At 41.5% G+C, this 15,863-nt stretch overlaps 1 protein-coding gene across 2 annotated transcripts; it reads left to right on the top strand.

Annotated features, from left to right (window-relative positions):
- The first annotated feature begins 6,129 nt into the window (after positions 1–6,129).
- MARVELD2 (MARVEL domain containing 2) lies at positions 6,130–14,836 on the top strand. 2 transcript variants are annotated; one of them, XM_048291603.1, is made up of 6 exons: positions 6,135–7,506; positions 9,071–9,103; positions 10,188–10,324; positions 11,150–11,321; positions 11,734–11,784; positions 12,700–14,836. In XM_048291603.1, exons 1-6 carry the CDS (start codon positions 6,427–6,429, stop codon positions 12,814–12,816), a joined length of 1,590 nt encoding a protein of 529 aa, XP_048147560.1. In that variant the 5' UTR covers positions 6,135–6,426; the 3' UTR covers positions 12,817–14,836. The 2 variants fall into 2 exon arrangements, with proteins under 2 accessions (XP_048147561.1, XP_048147560.1); XM_048291604.1 differs by lacking the exon at positions 9,071–9,103 and having other exon boundaries at positions 6,130–7,506.
- The last annotated feature ends 1,027 nt before the right edge of the window (positions 14,837–15,863 follow it).

The following is a 15,863-nucleotide window of genomic DNA, read 5'->3' as shown; positions in this document are numbered from 1 at the left end:
TACACACAGCAAGCCAGGTAAACAGCCACCACATTTGTTGCCTTGTGTACAAGCAAAATTTCCTTTTTGTACAGAATTATACACGGTGGGTGGTTATGTATTGTATTTCTCAAAGATTACAAAACAGTCTGCTACTGCTAGTAGCCCCTCAGCTACTGCTTCACTTATTTGTGTATATGGGCATGGTTCCTTCTGCTGTTCTTCCCTCTCTCCTTTTTCTCTCACCTCCTTTATGGGCACTGTGAGAGAGAAATATGTGTGTATTCCTTTCTGACCTGGAAGGTTCTTCCACCTCTCTTTGCGGCCCTGTCTCCCTTTCCACCACTATACAATGCTTTCCGCTTTCCTACTATTGAAAATTCAACATTTTATACAGTCAGGTTCTGTAAATTTACTTCCTGTCTGCTCCCTGAATGGGGCCACAGTGTGAGTTTTTAACAGTTAAAAACTGTGGTTCATAAGAATTTTATACTTATTATACTGTAATACTGTCTGCACTCAGCTAAATTGGGATCCATAATGCCATTGGCTGTTTAGGTAACAATTCATACGGGCAAAATCATTGGAGGAGAAATAAGGAGATGAGGGGATATGAAAATAATTTAATTTTATTATGTAAAGCATAACGTAACTAATTAGATGTTGACTATGTAAAACTGACTATGCAATTAAGTGCTTATGGCTGCATCAAGAGTGTCCTGGGAACTGAAAACAGTGTAACATATTTGTTGATGGAGTCACTAGTTGCTAAAAATCTTGTTAAATATACATGTTAAGTTGCTATTCATGCAGTTACACATCTCTCTTCTTGCTCCTTCTCATCTGTATTCTAATTTTGACGGACATTGCCTTTCTTTCTCTCTGAGCAGCTCATGATACGGGGTGGAACCTTCTTTGCTGCAACCTCTGACAGCTTCGCTCCACAATGTCAGGAGGAATCTGAGCTCACCTTTCTCTCACCACCAGTGCTAAGGCAACAAAGCCTTCTACCCCTGCACCCCACCATTAGCTTTTGCTGTACATATACAGCAAAAATTCCTCCTGTATATGAGCACCATTTCACAGGTCATGAATGCCAGCTCCATCTAAATGTATCCTAGATTTATTCCTTTTACACTGCTGTTGGGGTTTTAGGAGCTCTCCTGGTTTGGGTTTTTTTTTTTCTGTTAAAGGAATTTTCCCCATACATGTTGCTAGGGGGACAAATTGCTGGGTATTTAAGAAAAACAAAGACCTAGCCATTGTGGGTGGGGTGCATCTGGCTACTCTTTTGTTTCACCTGAGCGTGCGGTCAGTTCGGTCCCGGCTGTTTGGACTGACACAGAGGCTGCTTCCTTCGGCTGCTTTTCCTTCTGCCAGAGAAATCCCAGGACCCCAAGCCCACCTTCCCTGCCCCGCTTTGAGCCAGGCTGTGGCCACCCTGCCCCCGCTGTTGCTTTGAGCCTTCCCTACGTTGTAGCCCTGCTCACCCTGCCTGCCCAGACCTCAGGGGGGTTCCCCCTTTGGATACATCTCCTCTGTCACCCGGGATTTGTGCTCGTCCCTGCCATTCCAGCCTGCTGTTCCCGAGGGTCTGGCCGGACACCGGGATCGGCTGCCCAGGGGTTTGTGAAGCCTTTGTTCCATCCCTTCCCGGGATCCCAGGGCACCGGTGCCGCGTGCTCCCCGAGCTCGCTCCGGAGCGCCCCCTGCAGCCGCGGGGGAACCATCGCACCTGCCCTGCTCACCGGGAGCCGCCAGCGCCCCTGCCGGCTGCGAGCGGAACTGCACCCGAGGGGAAATGGCCTGACAGCCGAGAAGGCTGGGACTGGATTTGTGATTGTTCGCTGTTACTGCCATAGTTACTGTTGTTTGTTTGACCGGTTATACACATATAGATATATAATAGTAAAGAACTGTTATTCCTATTTCCCATATTTTTGCCTAAAAGCCCCTTGATTTCAAAATTATAATAACTCGGAGGGAAGGGGGGTTGCATCTGCCATTTCAAGGGAGGCTCCTGCCTTCCTTAGCAGACACCTGTCTTTCAAACCAAGACAAATGCATAAAACCTGAACTAATTTTTTCTAATTTATTTCTGTTTTGTTTGCTTGTATGATTTTTTTAAATAAGATACTGTAAAAAAATCACATATGTCTGCAGAAATGTTCAAACAATACCTTCACCACAACTATGCAGACTTTTTTCTGACATAAATGATGTCAGAATGAATACCTGAGTACTGCTGTTGTCCTTTGTTGGAATAATACCTAGAAATATAAATGTAATTTCCTATTCATACATGCATTTTTTATACTCTGAAATTGAACTTCTAGATTCTTCTCTAACTGTTCATGACGGTTAGAAGGCAATTATTTTCTTACAAGCTGTATTGCTTCATATGTCTGGTTTAGTATAGCTGATGGTGAATTCTTAATGACTGCTAAACCGCATCAAAAGTATGAGGTTCTGGACTTTATCTGAGCCCCAGAGGTTCCTTATCAGTAATAAAGTGCTTGATGCTTCAAGGGAGATACTACACGTAAATCCACAGGGAAGTAGTAGTAGTGCAGATGAGATTTCCATTCAATGTTAAACTTGTCAAATATTTTACTAAAAGCTACTTTTTTGAAAATACTTGCTTGAAGAGGTACATTTGCATTTTTCCTTAAATGAAAAAATAAATTGGGGACCTCTGACAAATTCTGTTCTCTGTGTCCAAGTTAGTCTCTCTCCATATTTCTGGGAGAGTCTTAATTCCATGTTCATGGAGACAAAAGTAATGTAGAAATACCACAAAATATTCCTAATGTTAAGTTTAAGCTTGTGCAGTTTCAACCACGTTAAACTGTCACATAAATGTGACAGTTTTTAAGTGCTTATCAAAAATAGCTTGTTCATGAGGTACCAAAGCACTTGTCAATTGTTTACATTTGAATCAATACTCATGTAGAGTGTAGAAAATAAAAGTATGTTGGCTTGCACTAATGGTGAAATTTATAACTGAAGGATAAAAACTGTAATTTTAATATCTAGTGAAGGCAGAAATTGGGGAATTGACCGTATTTATGACCTATATATATTAACTCCAACTGCTTATATGTTTTCTGGACTGATTCTTCAGCAGCTTATGTGTAGTTATCATTAAAGCCATCTTGCTGTTTTACCTTGCACAGAGTATAGACATTAATTGTGGTATAGCAGGTTTTTCACTCTTGTTTTTATGTTGTGTCCCTCCCTTACCAGTATCAAGAGAACTGTCTTGCTTCAAAATCTCTTTTCAAGCTGCTTTTTATAACCAAAGCATATTTAGATGGAGCTACTGCCTTAAAATGCTATGTTAGCAAACCCATTGAGGGAAACTCTTGCACTTAGTTGTGAGGTAGTTGTTCATTTGTTGATTTTTGTAACTCAAAGTGTCAATACTACCTCTGCTTTTGCCTAAAACCCCCCCCATATGGTGTGTAGATATTGGTGGTAAATAAATACGCTTGTAGTCACACAGCCACATAGCCAAGATTGAAGCTCCACTATTAGGTTTGTGTCGGCAGGAATGGGTTAAAGTTTGGATGACTGTTGAGAAGGATTGTAAATCACTCAAGTGACCTTGCAGTTGGAAATAACTCTTGATAAGCCTCTGAGAACCACAGTCCAGCGATCCTCTAGCATGAACCATCTCTGCTTGTATGCCTCTGCCCGGGTGCTGCTTTGGGGATCCCCTCATTAGCAAGGTAATGGAGATAAATTTATTGGTTTTGTTCTAACTGCAAATTTGTAGTTGTTCTGGCTGCCTGCCTGTGTCAGCTCATACAGTTTTAAATAACACCAAGAATATCTTCAAAACTTAACTAACTTTATAGAATTAAATAATTATCTGTCCCGTCAGAAGTGAGGCACGTCATGCTTTTATAAATACATGAGTCAGGGTCCTCATGTTACAGTATTTTAAATCCTTCATCTCTTTTTTTTACCGCATGGATTTCAGGTATTTGCATATGTTGAATTCATTATGTTTTTTGCCATCCGGTCTCATAAAGTCCTGGCACAATTCTTCTGGCAGACCACATCCTTACTGGCCTGTCTAACTTAGCATCAGCAGCAAAGTTGTTCATCTCAGTCTTCACAGGGTTCCCTTTTTTTCACAGAGTTACGCTCAGGAATGTACTGGATAGCCCAGGTCCCAGCTCTGATCTCTGAAGAACTGTAGTGGCAACTTCCATCCATTGCAGGAGTTAACCATTAACTCATACTCCCTTCTCCCATTTCCTTCCCACCTGTTAATTATTTATCAAACTTTACTCTTAAGATCTTATTTTAGGTGTAAGACTTCTTTTAAGGCTTAAGGTTTCTTTCAAAAGAAGGCCCCTTTAGGGGACTTGGTGAGAAGCCTTTTGGAAATCCCACTGACTCTATTAACTAGATCCTCATTGCTTACTGATCCTTTTAAAGGCTTTAAAAGCTTTTCCCTGCTATAATAAACACAGCCAAAGTTTGCATTTTAAAAATGTGTACGATGAGACAAGTACCAGGTGATTACTGTGAATGGTATGTAATCCAAAAAACACTGTTTAGACATCTGGGTCACTAAGCTATGTTAATTACTCCTAATAAAAGGCTTTATGTCTTAACTAAGGCTTTACCATCTAGATTAATTAATTTTTCAAGGTATGTAATGATAACTGTGTGATAAATACATAGCTTATGGACTGTAGGGGTTTGTTATTTGGAGGCAATCTGTAAGTATGCTATGAAAATGTGAAAAACACTTCAAATATATATAAACTTCAGTAGCCAAAATAATGCAAACATAAACAGGACCACTTCACTAAACATATGAATTAATTATTTTCCAGTGTCTTTAATTCTAATTGTATTGTGATCTACCCAATATGGTATTGGTGATTATTTTGCTTAGGTCAGATTTCTTTCATGCAAGATATTAGGAAGACATCTGTAAAGGTATTTAATTTAATTAAGGAAACACTCTTTATTTTAGACACATTTTTATTTACCTTGCATTTGTGCAGTTTGTTTCCAGAGTCCATGATTGATAAGTTGTGAGGCTTTGAAAATGTTATTAAAATTTATACCTTAAAAAAATCACTGTATGGAATTTTAAAACTTGTAAAAGAAATGACAGAAGCATACTGTAAACATGTTGATAGCCCATACTGACAATGTAAATAAAACTCCTACTGCATTAATGTTGTTTTGTACTCAGCTGCAGATACATGCGGTGAATGTAAAAAGCCCTTTGCAGAAGACAATGGTGCAGCACACCAGATTTCTTCTTCAGTTCCTGAACCTGATAAACGATGGGAGAACAGCAGTGTTCAGTGCTTCGGATTTCCCTGTCACTGGGCCAGCTCCATGCCAGGCACTACCCTAGCACCAGCACAGGCTGGGACTGAACCGCAGCTCTGTGGAGAACAACCTGGGGGTCCTGCTGGACAACAAGCTGTCCATGAGCCAGCAGTGCCCCTGTGGCCAAGAAGGCAAATGGAATTCTGCAGTGCATTAGGAAGAGAATTGCCAGCAGGTCAAGGGAAGTAATCCTGCCCCTCTGCTTAGCCCCGGAAATACCACACCTGGAGTTCTGTGTCCAGTTCTGGGGTCCTCAGTACAAGAGAGACATGAAGCTGCTGAAGGGGTTGCACTGGAGGGCAACAATGCTGATTAGGGGACTGAAGCATCTCTCTTACCTAAGGAAAGGCTGGGGAAGCTGGGTCTGTTCAGCCTCAAGAGGAGATGACTGAGAGGAGACCTGATCAACGTCTGGAAGTACCTAAAGGGAAGGTGTCAAGACGATGGAGCCAGGCTCCTCTCGGTGGTGCCAAGCAATAGGACAAGAGGCAATGGGCAGAAACTGATGCAAAGTAAGTTCCACCTCAATATGAAGAATACCTTTTTTTTTCTGTGCGAGTAACCGAGCATTGGAACAGATTGTGGACTCTCCCTCACCGGAGTTACTCAAGAACTGTCTGGATGCAATCCTGTGCGATGTACTCTAGGATGACCCTGCCTGAGCAGGGAGGTTGGAACACACGACCCTCGGCGGTCCCTTCCAACCTGACCCATTCTGTCATGCTGTGAGTCACGGCGCCCAGCCCTCCCGCGGGGCCCGGCCGCGCCCCGCTCCCCGCCGGCACCCGCACCGCCAGCGCGCCGCGATTTCGGGAAAGCTCCCACAGCTCCTGGCCGGGGCGGTCCCGCCACTCCCGGCCGGCCGGAAGCTCCCGCCTCCCCGGGCGAAGGCCGTGGGGCCGCCGCAGGTGAGGCCGCCGGGGCGCTACAGGTGTTGGGCAGCTGCTCCTGGGTCAGTGGGCGCTCTCCGCTCGGCTTGTCCTTCTCCGGTGCCGGCCGCCCTTGGGACCTCGCGGCAGTTCCCTCCCGTCGGGTGAGCCGAGCGGGGCCGGCGAGCGCCCGGGGCCGCGCTGAGCGCCGGCCATGTCGCGGAGCTCGCAGGGCGGGCGGTCCGGCAGGTCCCCGCTGCCCCGCGGGGCCAGCCCCGGGTCCGCCGCCGCCCCGCTGCCGCCGCCTCCGCTGCCCCTGCAGCCTCCCTTCGGCCCGGGCGGGGGCACCCCCAGCCCCGGCGGGCCGGCAGAGCTCAAGCCGGTTCGGCGGTTCATTCCGGACTCCTGGAAGAACTTCTTTAAAGGGAGACGCCACCCCGGCTCCAGCTGGGATAGCACGGCCTCCGACATCAGGTACATCTCGGACGGGGTCGAGTGCTCGCCGCCTCCCTCTCCCACCCCGCTGCAGCCGGGGACCAAGGCTGTGCCTGGCTCCTACACGGACCCTTTCGGGGGGTCGGGCGGGAGCTACAACTCTCGGAAGGAGGCCGAGGCCATGCTGCCTTCCGGAGACCCCTTGAGCTCGCTGGAGCGCCGCGCCGGCACTGGGCAGACGTACAGCGAGCGGGTGGAGGAGTACCACCAGCGGTACGCCTACATGAAGTCCTGGGCAGGGTTGCTCAGGATCCTCGGCGTGGCGGAGCTGCTGCTGGGCGCCGCCGTCTTCGCCTGTGTCACCGCCTACGTGCACAAGGACAACGAGTGGTACAACATGTTCGGGTACTCGCAGCCCTACGGATACGGGGCGGGCAGCGCCTATGGGGGATACTCCTACAGCGGGCCCAAAACGCCTTTCATCCTGGTGGTGGCGGGAATGGCGTGGATCGTCACGATAGTGCTGCTCGTGCTGGGCATGTCCATGTACTACCGAACTATCCTCCTCGATTCCAACTGGTGGCCTCTGACCGAGTTTGGGATCAATGTGGCCTTGTTCTTCCTGTACATGTCGGCTGCCATAGTGTACGTAAACGATACCAACCGAGGTGGGCTCTGCTATTACCAGTGGTTTAAGACGCCGATAAATGCATCTTTTTGCCGTGTGGAGGGAGGTCAGACTGCAGCAATCATCTTCTTGTTTGTCACGGTGATCATGTATCTAATTAGTGCGGTGGTTTCCCTAAAGTTATGGAGGCATGAAGCAGCCAGGAGGCACAGGGAATTAATGGAACAGGAGGTAAGTTATTAGTTATCGTTTTCTATCTACCTGTTACCACATGATGGGGAGCACTTTTAAGATCTTACCATGGCATAGATGGAGTCGAAGCAATTGTCTTGTCTGCAGCAGGGCTATAGCCTTGAGGCTGAATTTTAACCAGCCATACAGTATTAGAAACTGACAAATGAAAGGCATTTTTAAGGTGTCAGATCCAAAGTCTTGGATACCTTTTTTTTTTGGTTGTTTATAATTCACCTTGGGTAAGGACCTGGCAGTGTTCTCTTCATAATACTGGGCTCTCTTCCTGAGTCAGCTGTTGAACTACTTCCTAGTGTGTGTTTTCCAAAGGAAGAAACGAACAACGTTCATCTGTTCAGCAGGGTTAGGTGGCTTAAAGCCACCTAGCATTTATCTGAAGACTGTGCTTTCAGCACATCAAGTGCTAGTGTGCATAAACCTAAGAATGTGAAATACTGATTTTTGTTTTGCAAGCAAAACTCCAAGCAACTTCTTTATGCCTTTTCAGCTTTCCTCACAATAGTTATCAGCAAATATTAGTAATAACAGCATTGGCTAAATTGTAGTGTCTCAAATTGCGGTCAGCTGCATCTTTTTCATATAAAATATTTTGCCTGACTACTGGCCTTGCCCACACTAGAAGCATTCGATACTTGCCTGGTTAATGATAAACTATAACAGTAGGGATTTAACACTCATACCTAGAGAGTTCAAAGTAATTTGTGTAAAACGTCCTTCATTTGAAAACACCAACAAAAAACCCTTTAAAAAATGAGTAAGTTAATATAGCGTGAAAATTAATGTGTGTCAAATGTACATAACCCTAACTTAAGGAGGGGTCAGCCTTTACATGAGTTTAGAAGGAGAGAGAGAGAGTTTGAAGTTGCATTTCCTCTGTTCTGTGACTGCAGTCTGATTTGCAGCATTTTCATTTAACACTGGTTTCCATAAAACTGAGACTTTTCTTTTGGAAAGTAATTGTAACTCTTCACTAAAAGTTTTGTAACCGACTGATAGTATGTCCTGCAAGAATGAGGTGATTGCCTGAGTTACACACAAGGTGTTAATTCTTCCCTGTTACTATCCAAGTTTTTTTAGGCCAGTTACTAAACATTTCTAAAGGGAATACTTTAATAAGAGATTAGACTCTGGAGAGTGCTGTGCAGAACAGCTGCAGGTTGAGCTACCGGTTAGTGCACTGTTGTGTGTTCTAGGCAATGAATTAGGCTCAGAGTGTTAGCGAGTTAACATGGGCTGGAATGTGAAATAATAAAGGAGCTTGGGAAGTGGATGGAGTATTTCCTGCAAGCTGTTCCTTACAGCTGTGCTCTGGGAAATCCTGTTGTTCTGGGGTTTGGGTGGTTGTTTTCCATAAACACTCTTTAAATTAGTGGATCTGAAAATATTTTTGTGCTAAATTTCTTCACACCTAAATATAAATGTAATTTTCTGTAGAGTATTATTTTGAAAATGTTTATATTTTAGGAGTCTGTGCTTTTGTATACTATCTTTGCTGAAAATAAAACTTAGTTATTTCCTTTTTTTTTAAATTTTTTTTTGATAGATGAAAACACAATCCACTTTTCCAGAAAAGAAGGTAGGAAATAGGAATTTATTTTTGTGTTTACTGGTAATTCTAAATGGTTATTATTTTCCTTGTGACTATTTAAATTTATTTATTTACTTACTTATTTGACTGGGAAGAGATGGGGTTTCGTTCTTCAAGTTAGTTTGGAGAGCATTCCCCTGCCTAGAAGATTCAAAAGAAGCTTGTTAAGAAGTTACTCCTAGTTCAGCTAGGTTATAAAATCTATAAAATTGTAAAATAGCAGATGTAATGGCTACCTCTCTATGTGCACTTGCCCTTTTCTACGACGTGGCAAGTTCGGTAGCATTTATCACAGAGTTTGGCAGACATGACTAAAACAGCAGGTCGTCTGATGATAGGTTTTAGACACTCACTCCTCCTAGCTGTGTGCCTAATTTGCAGGAGAGCCAGCAGACGCACAGTGCTGGTGCCCTGTGAGTTTAGCTTCTTCCTTGGTCTCTGAGACTACTCCAAAGACCCCCTTGCCAGTTTTAAAGCATCAGCAATGTGAGTGTTTCAGCCACAGAAACTATTATTGCATACACTGCAAAGATTGTATAAGGTTTCCAGAGAAATTACGGTGTATTAATTTCAGTCCTAAATGTCTCCTGTTAGACACTGTGAATTTCCTACCACTGTTTTCTCTGTTGATTCAGTACTGGATCAGGATCCTTTTGTTTGTCTTCTAACAAGATTGCACATGTTTTTATTTGTGGATCAAGGGATGAATGGTGCAAAAGGAAACAAGGAGAAAAGGGAACTCCAGAGAACTGAATTATTCCAGTTCATTCACAAATTAAATGAATACCGAAGGAAACTTCCATACACTATTTTTTAAAACAAATCTTTCCAAACTTCCAGAAGTATTTATCTGTACTGCCCTTAGGATAAACTGAAGAAAAATACTGTGTGACAAGCATTACTGTAACTCATTGAACTGATTTTCTAATTACAATAAGAGTTGTAAGAAATATCTGTGACTTCCTTCTACTACTCCTCAATACATGTATCTCGGTCTTCAAACAAGTTGTGTATTTTGTGATTTATATAAAACTGATTTCATTATGAACAAATTCTTTCTCTTTTAAAACAGTATGAAGATGATGACAGACCAAGGGAAGAAGTCAGTTACAGGCAGCTCAAATCAGTGGAAAGAAAACCAGAGCTACTTAATGGTCATATACCTGCAGGCCACATTCCTAAACCTATAGTGATGCCAGACTACTTAGCGTAAGTGACTTGATTTTGATGAACCAACTTAGTGGAGGATACTTGAACAATGTTTTTCACTCTGCATTTCTCCTGTATGCACTTGTGGTTTCTCTCCCATGCATATGCTGTGGGAACTCATAATTGTGTTTTAAGTTAACGTTAAGAGGTAGAGAGGATGGGGCTGGTATCAGTGGCATAAGACCAGTAACTATAAATAAGGAATCTCAATTTAAAAAACAAACTTCAAATGTTAAAGCAGAATCTAGCAAGTACACTAACTGCCAAAGGAACAGAAGACCACCATGCAGATATTAGAGGGAAAAAAAAATAAAATACATGGGAAATTGCCTTTTTAGGGCCTGAAATTTGACTACTCTTACACTTTGTAAGTGCTAAATTTGTAACATGCTCCCCTTTAAAGGGTAGGCCTTTCCAAGTATGATGTCATAAATTAATTTTTACACTATTTGCTGTGGGCACAAATAGAAATAAGGGAGGTTTCACCTGAATATTAGGAAAATTTACTTTTCTCTGTGAGGGTTTGCACAGGTTTCCCATAGAGATTGAGTCTCCGTGCTTGGAGATATCAAAAGCTGTCTGGACACAGTCCTGGTCTAAGTGTTCCTGGTTGTGCAGGAGGTCAGATCAGATAACCTCCAGACGTCTCTTACAACCTCAACTATACTGTGATTCTCTGATTTCAATGCTTTACAGATATGCAAATTTCAGGAGGTTATGAGACTAGCAAAAAAATACAGAAATGCACTGTCAAGGTGGAGAGTCTAAGTGGTGTTAATAAGTTGTATCTCTAAAACTAATTCTTGACATTTTTTTGTTTTTCAGGAAATACCCTGTAATTCAAACAAATGAAATGAGAGACCGGTACAAAGCAGTATTCAACGATCAGTTTGCTGAGTATAAAGAACTGTCTATGGAAGTTCATGCTGTATTAAAAAAGTTTGATGAGCTGGATGCATTGCTGAAACAGCTTCCATACCATCCTGAAAGCATATATGTAAGTACCTTTGAAATGGGCTCATGGAAAATAGTGCTATTAGGTGGTATTAGGCAATTTCTGACTGTCTTTCAGCTAGGGCACGATGTCTTCTAATGCTGGCTGTGACTTGGTGCGAGTTTCCCTATATGTTACATCTTCTCTGGGCATTAATTAGGGATACCAAGTTCCAGTTATGATGTATACATGGTTTTCTGGGTGGGGGGTTGTTTCTTTGTTTCATACAAGTAGCTTTTAAGTTCTAGTGAGTCACAGTTGATGTATTTTCATTATTTCTCAAATACAAGATTTACATCTAAAATGTTAGAACCACAAGGTACTGATCAGATGAGAATTCTGATGAGTATTTTGTAGAATTTACATGAAGATGTGGAGCACACTCAAAGTTTAAAAATCTGTGGTCTCTCATTAGGAACAGGAAAGGATATCAAAAGTTCTGCAAGAATACAAGAAGAAGAAAAATGTAAGTGTTTTTAGATTTACATTGCTACTTAATCTAATGACTAGCAAAGAGAGTGTAAATAGCCAGTACTTCTGACACTAGGCAGAATTCAGTACCTCAGGGCATCTGTAGCTATTACAGTCTTCTTAAACTTCGGCAAGGTTTGGACACAACCCATACACTCATGCCAACAAGCATGCCAACAAGTTTTGAGAATAATGATTCCAGTAGCCACGTGTGGGAAAAAAAACCCAAACCACAACCCAACAGTTGAGCGTTTTCATCTTCTGAGAGTATGCTTCATCTCTTAGCATTCTGCACTCAGAAGACTAATTCAGTTATAGTCACTGACTGACACAGCCAGCAGATGAAAACAGAAAACATAGTCTTACCCTTGAAAAGAAGTTTTGTATTTTTTGAGGAATGGAATTTAGACACTCTCAAAAAGTAATTTTCAGTGCAGTCCAAGAGGTTTCTCTTTTTAAATGCAGGTAGCAAATATGCATCTGTGTTCCATTAAAAACATAATGCATTACAAATACCATTTTTTTCTCCATGGAGTTCAGAGTTTGTGTCCATGTTAGTTAAACTTCATTGCTTTTTAGGGGGGGAAAAGATTTATTGCACATTTATTGCAGTAAAAATATATGTATAAAATCTAAATTATGTAGTAGGATGTCATTTATATTTGCAGATTTCTGCTTTAAAACAGCTGTTTACTAAGTAACTACAGCATATAAAAGCAGAACATCTTCTTCTGGCCTTTCATGAAGGAAGGGGAAACAGGAAATAAGAAAGGGCCAGGGAAAAAGAGTGTGATTTTTGAGAATATTTACGTACTGTCCTTTTAGTCAAGAACCTAATTGATACTAGACTGTTCTTGGAAGAGTATGGGAGCCTAATATATTAATGTAAAGGTTTTTGTATTTTTGGCAGGATCCTTCATTTCTGGAGAAAAAGGAGCGTTGTGAATATCTGAAGAATAAGCTTTCTCACATAAAACAACGAATTCAGGACTATGATAAAGTTATGAATTGGAATGTAGAAACTTAGCTATGCCTTCACTTCATGGATACTATTCTCTATTTTTAAAATTGATATGCATATTTTAACCTATTTATTTACTCTTTGAACAGTACACTTATGGGGATTACTTAATCACTGTCATATATTTGGATGTTGTACATTACTGATAGTTTCGTAAGCAGATCAAATTGTAATTGAAGTTAGGAGATAAGTTAGGAAACTAATTCTGCTTGCATTAGTGCAAATACTGGCCTCTTAAATATCAATACTTTATTTGAAAATACTTCATTTGCAGACTTTCAAAGCCTACGGGAGAAAGCAGTTTCCAAATACCTTCTGGAAACTGCACAGAAATACTGTTAACAATTTTGGATTTTCTTTATATGTGACATCTTAACAATATCAGAAAGATATCATTAAGATGCCTGTCTGGGGTTTGATGGACTGCCTAATTGCATTGAATAATTGGGGCAGTTTAGAAGCTAGTTTACTAAGAATTTTTGTATTGTATTTCCAAATGCTGTATGTTATGCTAGAAATTATCTTGAATTTTGCCCAATGAGAGGGGAAAAAATGACTTCTTATTTAAGCAGCTGGGGGAGGGGGACTTGGGTTTGTTTTTTTTATTGCCCTCTTCAGAGATGATGCAACAAATCTATACTTGGCCTTAGAGGAAAAGAGGTACAGGAGGAGACATATTAATGTTCCATTAGTGTTGCTATGGGTCAGTGTGCTCTGCCTACCTTTCCTGGATCATGCTGTTGAGGGTACATGTGTTTAAGGGCTTCACTCTGCATCAGCAAGTAACAGGACTTTTTGTCTAGGCAGCAGCTGTTAGTGAACTTGGCATTCAGAGAGTAAGTACAGCAAAATGAATTCTCATTCAAGGTATAAATTGTTAGTAGCCTCTAAAAAGGCCAGGTAAAACGTATTAAAAGACATACTTTCCAGAGCATATTTGCATAAATTCAGTATATATTTTTATATTTTCTTGGGGATATTATCCTGGGGATAGGTTTGTATATGCAAGTATTTTCATAAGCCAGTAAATTTTCTCTTTGTATCCTTTTTCACATCTTTATTTACTTTATTAACTTTTTTTTTACTTACTAAAATGGTTAGAAGCATTGATAGTTTCTCTGTACAGTTTTCTACTACTGAAATTTGTCTGTTCTGAAATGTTTTTTAATATAAAAACCCCCACCAGTGTAGCCATATTACTCTAATGCTTATAAAGACATTTTGTTAGAAAAAAGTGCATTGATTACAGTTACTGCAAATTTTGTTAGTGATTTGTTTCTTCTTTGAAAGAAAGTTTTTAACTTCTGCCTTAATTTAAAGGAACAACATCAGGAGAGCCGTTTCCAGTTTAGTATGGTCGTGGTAGTACTACCTGTGCTCTTCACTGCTGGAAATGTATTAACACACCTCACTCTGACCACTGTCGCCCTTCTGGTTTTTAAGCCATTGTCATTCACACTGCAGTCCTGATGGCCATGCACCCACCTTCCTATTTGTAAAATTGACATTCCAATTTTATCAGCCACTTAATTCCAAGAGCTTTAGTGGATGAAGTAAATAGCCACAAAAAACAAGATGCCATGGGAATACTGAGAGAATTTGAAAACTTGGCACCTCTTAATTTCAAAGCCTTCAGTCTCATCTGCCTGGAAGGTGCCTCAGTATTTTCATCATTCTGAGAACAGATGAGTGTCAGTGCTTGTGCTCTCTCTCTTTTCAGTGCCTCTCTCTCTGGTTCTTGTTTGTGTTTATTCCAAAGGAGAAACCTCTCTTCTTTATAAAGGAGATGGGCCAATTTTTTATACTTGTGCTGAATACTTGTTAAATTGTTCTTTGTAAGAGAAGTACTTGTCCAAGTCTCCACAATCTAAATAAATTACCTCTCACTATACACCCAGGTTTCTCGGTTTTTCTCAGTGAGAGTTCTGGGCATTGCTTCAGTAACAGAAGAAGATTAATGCAAGTTTGAGGATCAACTGGTGTTCATAAAGTGCTAACAATAAACTGACTGATGTTTTCTTTGGAAGATTCACAGTCTGCACGCTTAATAGGTCTTCTTTCTGTAGGACAGTGAGACCCAGCTCCAGGCTCCTTTTGACAGTGGTCTGAGTTTCAGTCTTTGAGAAACTGGCTCCTGGTCCCTCAGACAGTGTCTACATAGCCTTTGGAGAACCATCATGCTGCTTCTTTCCTGCAAAGTTTCCAACAAATGGATAGGGAAAAGGGAATGCCATACCTGTGCCTAGAATGAGGAAATTAAGCGGAAACATCTGTATGTGGGTTCTCTGTTTCCCAGCAAGATGCCAAAGGTGTGGCCAAGTAGATTTTCCAAACGTTGGGAAGAGAAGCTGGGACAAAAATAGTCCCTTCTGCCCGCCTTCTGAGTTCCAAACAGGATTAGTGTAGGGCATGACAGAAGAAAACTACCATCCTAAGGTACACAGGCCAACCAGTAAATTACAGTAAATTACTTGCTCAGCCCTGTATCTGTTACAGGCCTCAGGACTGCTGAAGCACTTCTGGTGTGTACAATCTGTGCACTGGTTTTGCTCTAACCTACAAATGGATGAATGAAAAGGGTCTTGTCAACATGCTGCAGACACGCTGAAGAAAAATTATTAGTCTAAGATTAGTCTAACATTTTCATCTCTCAGAGAAATGAAATAGGAATTAATGGCTGGAAGCTGAAGCAAGTTGGAGCAAGACAGAAATTAGGAGGAAAGTGAGGGAGAATCCCTCAATCTGAGTTACCATCAGAACTATCAAGAGAAGTGGTCTCTTGATATCCTTAAAGAATAGATGGCATACTCAAGACAAAACTGAAGTTTTTAGATGATTATCACCTCAATCTCTCTGTGCAACTCCTAATCTACACTTCTGCATGTATGTGTAAACAATCTGCTATGTGGTCTTACTCGTGACTGTGCTTTTGCAGAAGTTAGTTAACATGTAAATGAATCACCGGGGAATACTGCCCTACATCAATGGGCATGCCTTTAGTTACAGTTTGTCCTCAAACAGGAGTGTATACAACAAAAAGTTTTATCCTTCAG

The sequence above is a fragment of the Corvus hawaiiensis genome, chromosome Z, assembly GCF_020740725.1.
Source record: "Corvus hawaiiensis isolate bCorHaw1 chromosome Z, bCorHaw1.pri.cur, whole genome shotgun sequence".
NCBI lineage: Eukaryota > Metazoa > Chordata > Aves > Passeriformes > Corvidae > Corvus > Corvus hawaiiensis.
The sequence above is the reverse complement of the archived record's forward strand: the minus strand, read 5'-3'. Positions and strand labels throughout refer to the sequence as shown.

Bases quoted from the DNA above. Each gene is read 5' to 3' on its own strand.
- MARVELD2 (XM_048291603.1), top strand. From the start codon at position 6,427: ATGTCGCGGAGCTCGCAGGGCGGGCGGTCCGGCAGGTCCCCGCTGCCC. The intron at 11,322-11,733 runs GTAAGTACCTTT...GTCTCTCATTAG, and splicing joins ACCATCCTGAAAGCATATAT to GAACAGGAAAGGATATCAAA. The intron at 11,785-12,699 runs GTAAGTGTTTTT...TATTTTTGGCAG, and splicing joins AATACAAGAAGAAGAAAAAT to GATCCTTCATTTCTGGAGAA.